The following is a 14,479-nucleotide window of genomic DNA, read 5'->3' on the forward strand; positions in this document are numbered from 1 at the left end:
GTCCAAGACACTGGGAGGTCCAAAGTTTGCCCACACCATAGCTCCATTCCTTAGTACAGTGGTTCTCAACCTTCCTAATGCCTCGACCTCTTAGTACAGGTCCTCATGTTGTGGTGACCCCCAACCATAATGTTATTTTCGTTGCTACTTCACAATTGTAATTTTGCTACTGTTATGATCCGTAATCTAAATATCTGATATGCAGGATGTATTTTCAGTCACTGGAACAAATTTGGCACAAATACCCAATACGCCCAAATTTGAATACTGGTGAGGGTGATTGATTTTGTCATTTGGTAATGCTGGAGTTGCTGGGATTTATAGTTCACCTAAAATCAAAGAGCCTTCTGAACTCCACCAATGATAGAATTGAATCAAACTTGGCACACAGAATTCCCATGACCAAGAGAAAATACTGGGAAGGTCTGGTGGACATTGACCTTGAGTTTTTTGGAGTTGTAGTTCACCTACTTCCAGAGAACACTGTGGACTCAAGCAATGATGGATCTGGATCAAACTTGGCACAAATACTCAATATGCCCAAATGTGAACACTGGTAGAGTTTGGAGAAAATGAGCCTTGCCATTTGGGAGTTGTAATTGTTGGGATTTATAGTTCACCCACAATGAAATAGCATTCTGAACCCCACCAATAGAATTGGACCAAACTTCCCACAGAGAACCCGCATGATCAGCAGAAAGTACTATGTTTTCTGATGGTCTTTGGCGACCCCTCTAGCACCCCTTCGCGACCCCCACAGGGGTCCCGACCCCCAGGTTGCGAAACACTGCCTGAGTAGGTGAGCAGGAGGACCACAATGTCATTTGTCCACTGGCCCCGCCCCTCCACCTTGACACTCTCACCTCTCGACCAATCCCCGTCCACGAGTTTGTGCTTCTCCCGTTTTCATTAGTCGAGGAACGGGACAGGGCGACAGAGGCATTGTCCAATTGGGTCTTCGTTTTCTGGTTGCGCGCGCTTCCAGGAGCCCAAACCAAGTTCCTGATTGGTCGAAACGGCCCACTCTGAAAAGATGGCGGCGGCGAGCGTGTCAGTGGCGGCAACGGCGGTGGTTGGGGCCGGCTTGGCGAGTGCGGACTTCTCCGACCTGCGGACGATCAAAAAGCAGCTGCTGGACGTGGCGGAGCGGAGCCGGGAGCGCGGCCTGCAGCACAGCGGGAAATGGTGAGAGCCCCGGCGGATCTTGGTCCTAGTTCAGGGCTCCTTGTGCACCCGTAGGTTATGGACTTCAACTCCCAGAATTCCTTGCTATCAGTCCAACTGGCTGGGGTTTCTGGGAGTTGAAGTCAAAAACATGTGGAGGGACAAGAGCTTGGGATCCATTGATCTGTATGCCATGGCTTTGCAGGATGGAGAGGGTGCTGGTTAAGACTTGGTATGAGGATGGTTGGTGGTGGCCTATGATAGTTTGAGACACATGTCTCCTGCAAGAGGGACTCATTGTGACCTGCAGAAGGGAGGGATGTGGGGCCCCTTACATTTGACTGAGGGGCTGTGGATGATGGGAAGTGGAGTTCCCCCAGGCCTTGATCCTAATTCCAATGTGGATTTGGTGCAGAGCTGATCCTGGAGCAAAGAGTTGAGTGAATGTGGCATTTTAAGTTGCTCCACGCTACAGATTGAGTATCCCTTAACCCAAGCATGGGCAAACTTTGGTCCTTCCTCCAGGTATTTTGGACTTCAACTCCCACAATTCCTAACAACCTACTGTTAAGAATTGTGGGAGTTAAAATCTAAAACACCTGGAGGGAGGGCCGAAGTTTGTCCATGTCTGCCTTAACCAGAAGTCCAAATTACACCAAAACCATTATTATTATTATTATTATTATTATTATTATTATTATTTGAAACACAACAAGATGAGTTCACAGCAAACACGATCACTCTGCAGGCTGTTTTATTGGATCACACGTCGGACACTTCCCAAGTGGCTAGAACTTAATAATAATAATAATAATAATGTATATACTGCTTTTTCTCTTAACAAGACTCAAAGTGGTGAACAGTGCTAAAAACAATACAGTATATATTTTCAAATCTAAAGACTATACCCACTAAAACAATTTTTTCCACACAGGTCGCTGAGGGTGCATCTACACTGTGGAATTAATGCAATTTGACATCCCTTTCACTGCCAGGGGTCAAATCTATGAAATCAGAGGAGTTGTAACTTTTTACTAGGCCTTCTCTGCCAAAAAGTGTTAATGCCTCGCCAAACTGCAAATCCCATGATTCCCTAGCATTGAGCCATAGCAGTTACAATGGTTTCAAACTGCATTAATTCTACAGTGTAAATGCACTCTGGGGTAGGGAAAGCTTTGCTTTCAGGTGGCTCAGGGTACACAAACTTTGTTTCATGCACACAATTATTAAAATATTGTGTATAAAATGACCTTCAAGTTACAGTATATGTATGAGACAAATAAATTATTCCTGTGTTTTGACTTGGGTCACACAGCCAAGATGTTTCTATTTCAGTGTGTGTGTGTGTGTGTGTGTGTGTGTGTAAATATTCTGAAATCCAAAATACTTCTCATCCTAGGCCTTTCAAAAAAGGGATACTCAGACTGTACTTCATTTGGGCTGGGATGGATTTCCTACCTGGCAGAAATGGGTTTGGACTGGATGGCCTTTTTGGCTTCTTCCAACTCTATGATTCTCTGATTTATGAACAATATGGATTTTTAGATTTCCAATTAATTTAAAGGACATACTGACTGTAATGTGAAAACATAAATGGCATTAGAAATCTTGACGCATGTGTATCTGAAAAGGGTTGGTGTGAGCTAGACGTGTTGCCTGCCTGTGTGTTCAGTTGACTGTTTTGTTGCAGGGCCTCGGAGCTGGCTTTTGCCCTGGACCCTCTGCCCTTGAATGAGTTGCCACCTGCTCCTGCGCTCACAGAGGTATGGACAAGAGGGGGGGTGGGGGGGGGGTTCTCCTTTCCTTTAATTTATGTATCGTTATTTTAATGTTTCTTTTTTTCTAGGTGAGTTGTGGGAAAGGCTTAGGGTGCAATCCAGATATTGAAAGACACCTTAACTCTTAGACTCCTTCCACACTGCCGCTATATCTCAGGATCTGATCCCAGATTATCTGTTTATCCCAGGTTATCTGGCAATGGGGACACATATAATCCAGTTTAAAGCAGATAATCCAGGATCAGATCCTGGGATATAGGACAGCGTGGAAGGAGCCATGGATTCCTTGTAGCAGTGCTGAGATTGTGAGTCATTAGGCAAGCAACAGTAGGGAGTTTTTTTTGCAAACAATTTTTTTTTCAGTCCCCTTTTCTTGGTTTCTCCTTTCCTTTAATTTTTTTTATCCATGAAGCCTAAAAGTAAGAAATCCTGAGAGAAGATCCATTTTAATTAGGCAATGGCACTTGGTCTTACCTAACCAGTTCTCAACCCCAGTGCCTTCACTGTCAGTTTGTGAATGTTTGGTACATTGAAAACTTAAAGGTCAAGAAAAATGATAATTTTCTTTCCTTGGAACTTTTCCTGTCGAAACGGAATTCGTTATGTTGGAATTCAAGTTGTTTTCTTCTTTCTTAGGAAGATGCTCGTGACTTAGACGCTTACACACTTGCCAAATCTTACTTTGATCTCAAAGAATATGACAGGGCTGCTTACTTTCTCCGGGGCTGCAAGAGCCAGAAGGCCTACTTCTTATATATGTATTCTAGATACCTGGTAAGTAATAAAACAATTCAGTCTCTTTTCTTTGATTTTTATTTCTTTTTGTTTGTTTGTTTGTTTTCATGAACAACCCCGTTGCATCTAGAAAGGAAAAACTAAGTTGCCACTTTTCTTTCTGCTGAGGCGGGTAGCTGAACCATTGTCATGAGTATGTGAATATGGTATGATACGAGATTTTTATTGCAATTGTCTTTTTTATTTTACAGTCGGGTGAAAAGAAGAAGGATGATGAGACAGTGGATAGTCTGGGTAAGAAATTACAAACAAATCCTTCATGTTTTTTGTTTTTAATGCTTAATTTGGTATTCTGACAAATTATTTTTCAAATAAATAAAATATGAAATACAAAACAAGAGCAAATATGATTCAATCCTTTACATTCCTTTCCTTCAGTGGCGCAGTGGGTTAAACCCTTGTGCCGGCAGGACTGAAGACCGACAAGTCACAGGTTCAAATCCGGGGAGAGGCAGATGAGTTCCCTCTATCAGCTCCAGCTCCTCATGCGGGGACATGAGAGAAGCCTCCCACAAGGATGATAAAAACATCAAAAATCATCTGGGCATCCCCTGGGCAACGTCCTTGCAGACGGCCAATTCTCTCATACCAGAAGCGACTTGCAGTTTCTCAAGTCGCTCCTGACACGGAAAAAAAAATCCTTTCCTTGCCATACATATTTCTGAGGTTAAACTGAGTATCACATTCTATCATTGAATTGTTCTTAATATGTGCACATTTCTCTATATACACTAGGGTTTATAACATTGCTTTGATAATTATCCAGATCCAAGGCATAGTAAGCAATACATCATTGCTGAATGTGACATTTTATAGTACTACTTTGATGCATCACAGAACTGTGTAAACTTGAAACAATATTATTACGTTTGGTGCAGTGGGTTAAACTGCTGAGCTGCTCAGCTTATTGACTGAAAGGTTGCAGGTGAGCTTCTGCTGTCAGCCCCAGCTTCTGCCAACCTAGATCAATAGGTACTGCTCCGGCAGGAAGATACCAGCGCTCCATGTAGTCATGCCAGCCACATGACCTTGGAGGTGTCTACTGACAATGCCGGCTCTTCGACTTAGAAATGGAGATGAGCACCACCCGCCAGAGTCAAACACGACTGGATTTAATGTCAGGGGAAAACCTTTACCTTTTACCTTAATCTTACTGGTTTTAAGTGACGAGAGACCAAAGAGTATTGATGGAAATCTTGCATGTCTGATTCTTAAATCTGCTTCTCTGGAAGATTTTGAATGTGGGAAGTCTTCAAATAAAAGCAATCCAATTTGTTATTTGTAAAACACTTGAGATGCTGTAACCTCCAGGACTTTTCACCTCAAGTCTTCACTGTCTGGAGGCAGAAATTATTGAAGGAAAGTCCATAATTGTGTTTACTGGTCATTGTTTTGTGTTGCTGTAAAATGTCTATTCCCATCTACTCTATTGACTATAAGCCAGTATAAGTTACACATTCATCAGTTTTGTGTTGGTTGGGGAGAAATGACGGACATACTAATAGCCAATTACTCTTTTGTACAGGTCCCTTAGAGAAGGGACAGGTGAAAAATGAAGTTTTGAGGGAGTTACGGGTAGAGCTTAGCAAGAAGCATAAAGCCCGAGAGCTGGATGGATTCGGCCTTTATCTGTAAGTATCTAAGAAGGACATGAATAAATAATGTAGGGACAGAGGTGGAAAAATGCATAGGGTGTGCTTTTCTGTATATCAATACAGATTGAGTGTGCCTGATCCAACATTCCTGCAACCAGAATTTTTTTGGGATTTTTTCAGACTTTGCGTATATGTCCATGATGACATATCTTGGAGATGGGACACAAGTCTAAAAATGAAATTGTTTATGTTTTATACATTCCATGTCATATAGTCTGAAGGTAATTTTATATATTTAAATTTAAATAATTGTGTGCAAGAAACAAAGTCTGCATATACTGAATAATCAGAAAGCAGTTTCTCAAGTTGCTCCTGACATGGAAAAGAAATCAGAAAGCAAAGGTTTATTAACCGTCCATGTGGACATTTTCAGATTTGAAGTATTTAGGATATCAGAATTCTGGTTAATAGGCACGTGCAACCCATGGTTCTAAATGGTTCTAAAGTACTTACAAAACTAAAGTTCTGGTGGTGAAAATTTTAGAACTCTAACAAAACTTACAAATTTCATTATAAACTGCAGTTCCTAATTGGTTCTGTCATAAAATAATAAATTTTGAAAGTTTTGTTCTTGCTGCCTATTGTTATTGTTATGGTCATTTTAAAGCTAATTGTATTGTTTTAATCTGTTTCTGTAAACCGCTCTGAGCCAAATTGGGAGTAGCGGTATACAAGTCGAATAAATAAATAAATAAATAAATAAATAAATAAATAAAATGCCTACTGGTTCAGGGGTGCTCAACCCGCTTTAATCTTACACCTCTTTTGTTTGGTACTTTGATGAAATGCACCAATACTTCCTCAAGTGCATTGCATGCAAATTCAAGAATATCAATGAAAGACTGCATACACACGTACTGCAGCCTATAGCTAAGGTTTCATTGGAAAAATGAAAACAATATTTTAAAATTTTGAATGTAACAGTAAGTCAGAATTGCTCTGCAATCTGGCTTGGTAAGAAGTGGCATGTTGGAGCATATTGCCAGATTGTTTCCTTTTGTTTTGTCCATAGGAATGCCTGAATAAATCAAGAAACCTTCAGCAGAATTAACTTCCAAACTGGGATTGGGTTTTTTTGTTCTTCTGCTAATCCAGACTGGGTTAATAACTTTAGCGGCAAAAAGCCAAGAGCAAAAAACAGAAATCTTGGTTCCAATATAACGTTAAGCAACTTACTACTGAAGGTTTCCTGCCTTGTCTGCCTTCTCCCTCTAGCAGGAGGAAGCAAGTGGCAGCAATCAAGCATTCTGTTCACAAAACAGAATGAGCAAGAGTCCTTAGTAGTTCTTGCTTACACTTACATACAAAGTCGGCTTGAGTGTCAGGAGTGGACATAGTGATGGCATAGACCCTTGGCTTTGTAATATTTCTTTTTTTCCTGTGTATCCCATCAGGTACGGGGTTGTATTACGAAAGCTAGACCTAGTGAAGGAGGCCATTGATGTCTTTGTGGAAGCTACTCATGTTTTGCCCTTGCATTGGGGGGCCTGGCTGGAGCTTTGCAACTTGATTACAGACAAAGAAATGGTAAGTTTGCAGATTCTTAAGGGATGTATATATTTTTTAGATTCAGCCTTTGCTTCCTTGTATAATTTAAACAACAACAACAACTTTATTTATAGACCACCCTCTTTCCCCAAGGGGACTCGGGGTGGTTTACATACAAAAAAGGCAAATATTTGATTGCGTTGTCAACATATACACACAGATCAAAACAATACAGAATAACATCAGTAAACTCAAATTGAAAAAAAAACCAATATTTAAATAAGGCATAATTACACATAAAGACACGTAATTTAACCATGAAACACTGATATTCTGGATGGTTTTTCTTAAGGAGAAGTAGCTTAATTTAGCTGGAAAACTGTAAATCGCAGATATCTATGTTAATCTATTCCAACCATCTAGGCAAGTGAATACTGTTCTTGGGGGGCCACTGTAGACTCCTCTAAGTGTATCCTTCTTCTGTTGGTTGATGCCAGCTGAAGTTCCTGTCCTTGCCAGATACCTGGATGAAGGAGTTCTTCTTGGCACACATCTACACAGAACTGCAGCTGATAGAGGAAGCCTTGCAGAAGTATCAGAGTCTTATTGATGCAGGATTCTCCAAAAGCACCTACATTATCTCCCAGATTGCAGTGGCCTATCACAATATCCGAGGTCAGTATCATTTCTCAGACATGGTCTACTTCCTGTCTGGCTCCTTGTAGTACTCACTTTTGTGTCTGGCTTTCTCTTCAGATATTGATAAAGCATTGTCCATCTTCAATGAACTACGAAAGCAAGATCCTTATAGGATAGAAAATATGGACACCTTTTCTAATCTGCTATATGTTAGGGTGAGTGTTTTTTGCCCCCCAGCCTCTAATCCCATGTTATCCACATAAGTACAGTGTCTCTAGAACATTAACACGTATATATGTGTATATATTGGTAAGTATAGGCACTAACAGTATGATTTTATGCATGCATTCCAAGAAATGTGTTCCACTAATTGGACTGGGGTTTATTTCTTAGTGTTGGTGCTGTAACTGTTTATATCCATCACTACCCGCAATTCAGCATCATTTTTTTTAAAAAAAATGTATAACTTAGTCCTAAACAGAAGAAAAGAACTCTAATAGTGGTTTATACTGTTATTTCTGTCTGTTTTTGAGCCTTTGTGGCTTGATCCGCTTAACAAGAGGAAGACCGCAAATATGTGTTACTTGATTTCATTGCAATGGTGTTCTTACATTTTCGAAGGGTTTATGGGATGCTTCCACAATATTACTTAGCAAAATTCAAATCTCTATTTCTTACTAGAATATCCTGATTATTCAATCCAGTAATTCAGTTTGAGGGTTGAAAGTTTTGAAGAGCATATTTTTAATTCCTGAATCTACGTCTTCTTCTCATGTTGTTTTACCTTCACATTGATTATATGGTAGCCTTTGACACCCTGTGCTTATCTACCTTTACCTCCTTAGGGAATGAAGCCTGAGTTGAGCTATTTGGCCCACAACCTGTGTGAGATTGACAAGTACCGTGTTGAGACCTGCTGTGTGATTGGTGAGAGACTGTCTCTCTTCCTTGCTGGAAGGGGGTTGTGTTGAATCCCTTGCCCCCTTTATAAATGAGCTGTTGTTTCCCAGTTCCAGGTTAACTTTGGTTCACTGATCATTGTCCTTTCTCCCAGGAAATTACTATAGTTTACGTTCCCAACATGAGAAGGCAGCACTTTATTTCCAGAGGGCATTAAAACTGAATCCCCGGTATTTGGGAGCATGGACTCTCATGGGGCACGAATACATGGAGATGAAAAACACATCAGCAGCTATTCAGGCCTACAGGTTTGTTTAAACTTGCAATTTCCAAAATGGAAGCTTCACTTTGGATTCTGCATTCAGTTCTCCAACAAGAGTCTTCTTCCACTCTGGTTAAGCCTCCACCTCCTTGACCTTTTTCTCTCTCTGACAGGCATGCCATAGAAGTTAATAAAAGAGACTACAGAGCATGGTATGGACTGGGGCAAACATATGAAATACTTAAGATGCCTTTTTATTGCCTCTATTACTATCGACGAGCCCATCAACTCAGGTAAAGAAACCATCATAGCTCTCTTTTGTGTGGCTGAAATAGTTTTAGTGATGTCTTTATCAGTGTGTGACATCATATTCTTATAAAGGTTGGGAGTCATGTGACTCTTTAGCTATTCAGAGCCCCCGGTGGCGCAGTGGGTTAAACCCCTGTGCCGGCAGGACTGAAGACCGATAGGTCACAGGTTTGAATCCGGGGAGATCGTGGGTGAGCTCCCTCTATCAGCTCCAGCTCCTCATGCGGGGACATGAGAGAAGCCCCCCACAAGGATGGTAAAAACATCAAAACATCCGGGCGCCCCTTGGGCAATGCCCTTGCAGACAGCCAATTCTCTCACACCAGAAGCAACTTGCAGTTTCTCAAGTCACTCCTGACACAGCAAAAAAAAAAAAAAAAAAGAAAAGAAAGAAAGAAAGAAGGAAGGAAAAAGAAAAACAAGAAAGCTATTGTAGCAACAGTGGTAGGGCTACATGATACCCACAAACTCTGTACATTAATTACTCTATTTATTTGGAAGCATCCACTTAAACATTGGCATAGCTTTATAGCAAATAATAAAACCATATGGTGTTGTGCACACTATAGTAGATTTACTAGAGACAGAGGATTATTTTTCGTCTTTTTAAAAAAGTCTGCATGTCACCATATGGGAAGGGCATAGTTAAATACAATTATTGTACAGATGTTAGATAGTATTGTACTGGTCCATGTATATATACATGTAAATAGATTTGCTTTATTTTTATGAATATGTAAATTGTAAAGTAATAAAAAGTATATATGTACCTCAAAAAATCATTACTTTTACAAATAGTAATGTGACTTTGACGCCATGTAGGACTTTCTGCATCTCCTCATTGGTTCTTCTTTCATTTCAAGCTGAGTTAAAATCCAGATTTAAAATAAAATATTCTGATTTTAGATCCCAGTGCCAAATTCTAGACTATTACTTGGGCATACTTTTGGATTAGTGGGAATACTGAGTGTTCAGCATGTTTAGGATGGCTTTTGAATTCTAAGCACATTGGGTCCCTTTGTCAGCTTGCTGGCTGTTTTGTGTTTTTCGCAGACCCAATGATTCACGAATGCTGGTTGCTCTTGGAGAATGTTATGAGAAATTAAATCAGCTAGTAGAAGCTAAAAAGGTATGGGGGACTGAAATTTGCAGTTCAGTATTATTTGGGTTAACACCCCAAAATTAATAAAGGCTTTGTGTTTCAGATGGACTGTTATACTGTAATATTTTGAATTCTCTCTGTCTGTGCTGAACCATATGTATTGTATAGTCTTTTTTGTTCTGTTTATGAATTTTGGACAGGGTTAAATACATCAATAAGGATCACTTCTTCAAATAGTTTTCTCATTGCTTTAAGTTCTCTGTTCCAAAAAGTAGGTGCATGTGAGTGTTGCCTGGACCTTTCTTTTTTTGGGGGGAGGGGGAGGGTTGCAGTTTCTAAATTTATTGCCATCTCTAGGCATTTTTTGACTCATTCGCCCCTGCCAAAGGGCATTGAGGTAGGCATTTCGCTTCTAATCTGTGTTAGATGGTTTGTGCTCATTTCATTCTTTTTTTCTTGACAGTGTTACTGGAGAGCATATGCTGTTGGAGATGTGGAAAAAATGGCACTGGTGAAACTAGCGAAGTGAGTAATGAATAGCATCTGTACTGCTTTGGATTATTATGGGCTTTCTCGGCTGGTTGGCAGTATATACACGTGGGATATGTCCCTATTGTTATTGGTGTGGCCATTGCGAATGCCTGAATGAAATTCAGATGTTGTGTTATTACTCTTTTGGTCTATAAATATGTGCAAATATTTCTGCCCGATAACAAATTAGATAGTTTGGGTAGTACTATCAATTCTGTATGTAGGCTTCCAGGGAATAATAATCATGTTTTCTTGGTGGATACCAAGAACGTAAAGGTTTCCCCTGACATTAAGTCTAGTTGTGTCTGACTCTGGGGGATGGTGCTCATCTCCATTTTTAAGCCAAAGAGCCAGCATTGTCCGTAGAAACCTCCAAGGTCGTGTGGCCAGCATGACTGCATGGAGTGCTGTTACCTTCCCACAGAAGCAGTACCTATTAACGTCCTCACATTGGCTTGCTTTCAAACTTCTAGATTGGCAGAAGCTGGGCCTAATAGCAGGAGGTCACCCTGCTCCCTTGATTCCAATCGCCAACCTTTCAGTCAGCAAGTTCAGCAGCTCAGCGGTTTAACCTGCTGCGCCAACAGGGGACCCTCTTGGTGGATTCTTACGCCCATATCACCTTTTTAGTCCTGCCTAGAATTTGTTATTGTGTGCCTTCAAGGCATTTTTCAACTTAGGGTGGCTCTAAAACAACAAGATTTTCTGGGCTCAGAGTGTGTGACTCACCCGAGGTCACCCAGTGGGTTTCCATGACTGAGGAGGGAACTGAACCCTGATCTTGAGAGTTGTAGTACATTTCTCAAATCTTGCTCTCCCTAACTAGAGTATACCCACTGAATTCATTCAGTCATCACTGAACAATTAATTCAAGAAGTCTGCTCTGGTTGGGATTAGCCTTGTGTGGCTTTTATATATATATACTGTAACTGTAGCTAAGTAGCAGAGATGCTAAGAATCCCTTTTAGTGAATTGTAAAGATATTCATTGGGACAGTGGCAAAAATGCCTGATGCTTATCAGGCGCTTTGCTACTTTTGCTGTACAGTAACATAACAATAGCCCTCCAGTGGATAAGGATCGTACAAAACTAGCGAGTTCTAATTCCCGCATATTTTAGTCTGTTTACATAGATGCTGTTCTTTTTAAAAAAATGTTTTACTTAAAAAGCAAAAACCAAAACCGCACAACCAAAAACAAATACAAACCCCAAAACAAAGACTTTATTTATTTATTTACGATATTTCTATCCTGCTTTTCTCGAACTGGAAAATGACTCAAGCGGCTTACAACCAGGCAGCCATTCGATTCCATAACAATATACAATTAAAACAAATTTGTAAAATCCATACAATAAAACCATTAAAAACATATAAAATCCATGCCTTCACTGTTAACCTCATTGTCCAATTAATGTACCCCAACCGATATGCACCAACATCCAACCACCATTTTCCCAATTTAAAAGATAATAAACTAAATTAAAACAATAAAAATGTAAAAATATACACACAAAGATAAAATTTAAAAACACACGTATTAAAAAACTTTTCCTCTCCTCATGCAAGAGCAACTATGAAACTACGTACATATACTTCTTGTTCTACATAAATGTAGTTCTGATGTGGGATTCCAAGTCACTGGCTTTAGTGTCCTTTGACATAGGGCTTCTTCGTGCATTTTCTTGTTCTTTTCCAGGCTTCATGAACAGTTGAATGAGTCAGAGCAAGCTGCGCAGTGCTATATCAAATACATCCAAGATATACATTCCTGTGGGGTGAGTGAGTTCCCTATTACTTAGGAAGGGAAAGCAGAGATACACAGCCAAACACAGCTTAAATATTTCTATCTTGTTCTAGGAGATTGTGGAGCATCTGGAAGTGAGCACTGCCTTCCGCTACCTGGCTCAGTATTATTTCAAGTGCAAACTCTGGGATGAAGCCTCAGCGTGTGCCCAGAAATGCTGCGCATTTAATGATGTAAGTAGACATTTGGCTGTTGGTAGACTCTTTTACTATAATTCTATCGCTGAGAGCAGGATTTAAATGTGGTCCACTCACTATGCTTCCTTAATACAATAAAACAAATCAGTGCCATTTTGAGATATCCTAGGTCAGATTGCTATTTTTGACAAGGTCAGTCAGGTTAAAAGCTGTGATAAGACTTTAAAAGCTTAGGCTGTTAGGAAGGAATTGTAGGAATAGAAGTCCAAACATCTGGAGGGCTGCGGTTGGCCCATGCCAGCCTTATCCAGAAGTTCAAATTAACCAGAAGTTCTGTGCCCTGTTGTAGGTATCCATGTCTATGAATTCCCACCACAAACCTTTCATGGAGCATGGCTGTATTTTTTCTGAGGAGCTTTGGTGCATGGTGTTTCTCATCCAGTTTTTGTTCTTTGCTAATGGTGTCCCTTCTTTTTCAGACCAGAGAAGAAGGGAAGGCCCTCCTGCGACAAATCCTACAGCTAAGAAATCAAGGGGAGACATCCTCTACAGAAATTGCCACGCCCTTCTTACTTCCTTCCTCATTGTCTGCCAATAACACTCCAACACGCCGTGTGTCACCACTGAACCTGTCAAATATTACACCTTAGACCATTCCTACCTTTCTAAACTGTCTTGAGCCAAAATAATAATCCAGCTGGAATCTGGATGTCTCCTAATGCTGGCTCTCTGGGATGGGGTTTATAGCCCGCACTGAATGCTGGTATATTGGGAAAGTTGTTGCACATCAGCAGATGTGTCCAGAATGAGCTGAATACTGTTTTCATCAACCCTTTCTTCTTGGAATGAGATGTCGTACTAGTTAAGAAGACAATTTTCCCTATATCAAAACATGTTGGAATTATTTTCCTGCCTTTCCTAGGAAGTCATCACAACATGATCACTGCTAATGTGCTGAATATATATAACTCTTGAGGAGAAATAGTGCCTTGCTCTTATTTCAAGATGCAAGACTAGGTTCTTGAGCTGCTGGTCCCTCTTCACCTTTCAACAGACCAAGCTGCCTTGGGTTAGTAGCCTAGGGGCCATGTAAATAGCACAACATAATGAAGAAAGGCCCGGTTTAAAAGCTGGTCACTAATCATTGTGAGAATGCTCAAGTCTGTTGTGCAGCCTAACAATATGAAACTATTATTTTTGTTCAGATAATTGGTTCTTGATAGATGAGACAAACCACCCCAGTTTGGTTTTTTGTGGATATAGGCGAAGCTTTTTCTCCAAAGTGGCTTTACCCAGTTGTTTGGAGAGAGGCTGATATCCGTTAAACTGATGCTCTTTTTGGGATGCACAGTTGAAAGACTGAATATGCTCTTTTAACTTAATGGCTGTGACCAGCCTTGAGTGTCCCTCAACTTACTCAAGTCAACCGTGGAGTGCAGAGAAAGCCAAAAAAGGACTGTTATGCAGATAGTAATATTAAAATAACCTTGCATTCTACTTCTGTCATTAAATTGTTATCAGTACATCTCCTTTTCACTTATTTGATAAAACAGACACATGGCTTCCTTTTTGCATATCATTTCCCAAGAGATCTTTTGTTCTCATCCCAATTATCATAGGTTATATGCAGTGGTTTCAAACTGTGGCCCTCCAGGTGTTTTGGACTTTGGCTACCAGTTCCTGGTCATTTGGACAAGCAGGCTAGGCCTTGGGGTGTTGGAGTTCCAAACATCTGGAGGACCACAAATTTGACACCTTTGAGTTATAGTGAGAGACAGACTCATGATCACTGAACAAGGATATAAGGCCAGGTCTTGCTGCTCTTTAATCCAGCACTATAGCCACCTACTACAATGAAGGCTAAGCCCTGCCACATGTGCAATGGAGGACCTTCTCACAGCAACACCAGAGGCA

At 40.5% G+C, this 14,479-nt stretch overlaps 1 protein-coding gene across 1 annotated transcript; it reads left to right on the forward strand.

Annotated features, from left to right (window-relative positions):
* The first annotated feature begins 1,001 nt into the window (after positions 1-1,001).
* CDC23 (cell division cycle 23) lies at positions 1,002-14,088 on the forward strand. The gene is made up of 16 exons (XM_060765688.2): positions 1,002-1,185; positions 2,855-2,927; positions 3,579-3,716; positions 3,929-3,971; positions 5,263-5,368; positions 6,787-6,919; positions 7,378-7,555; positions 7,637-7,734; positions 8,365-8,446; positions 8,574-8,727; positions 8,855-8,974; positions 10,044-10,119; positions 10,556-10,617; positions 12,321-12,399; positions 12,482-12,601; positions 13,045-14,088. The coding sequence occupies exons 1-16, from the start codon at positions 1,034-1,036 to the stop codon at positions 13,213-13,215; spliced, it is 1,785 nt and encodes a 594-aa protein (XP_060621671.2). The 5' UTR covers positions 1,002-1,033; the 3' UTR covers positions 13,216-14,088.
* Positions 14,089-14,479: the final 391 nt, after the last annotated feature.

Source organism: Anolis sagrei, chromosome 2 (assembly GCF_037176765.1).
Source record: "Anolis sagrei isolate rAnoSag1 chromosome 2, rAnoSag1.mat, whole genome shotgun sequence".
Lineage (NCBI taxonomy): Eukaryota > Metazoa > Chordata > Lepidosauria > Squamata > Dactyloidae > Anolis > Anolis sagrei.

Coding starts and splice junctions, on each gene's coding strand:
- CDC23 (XM_060765688.2), top strand. CDS start 1,034: ATGGCGGCGGCGAGCGTGTCAGTGGCGGCAACGGCGGTGGTTGGGGCC. Junction 7,556..7,636: donor GGCCTATCACAATATCCGAG/GTCAGTATCATT, acceptor CTTTCTCTTCAG/ATATTGATAAAGCATTGTCC. Junction 12,400..12,481: donor AAGATATACATTCCTGTGGG/GTGAGTGAGTTC, acceptor ATCTTGTTCTAG/GAGATTGTGGAGCATCTGGA.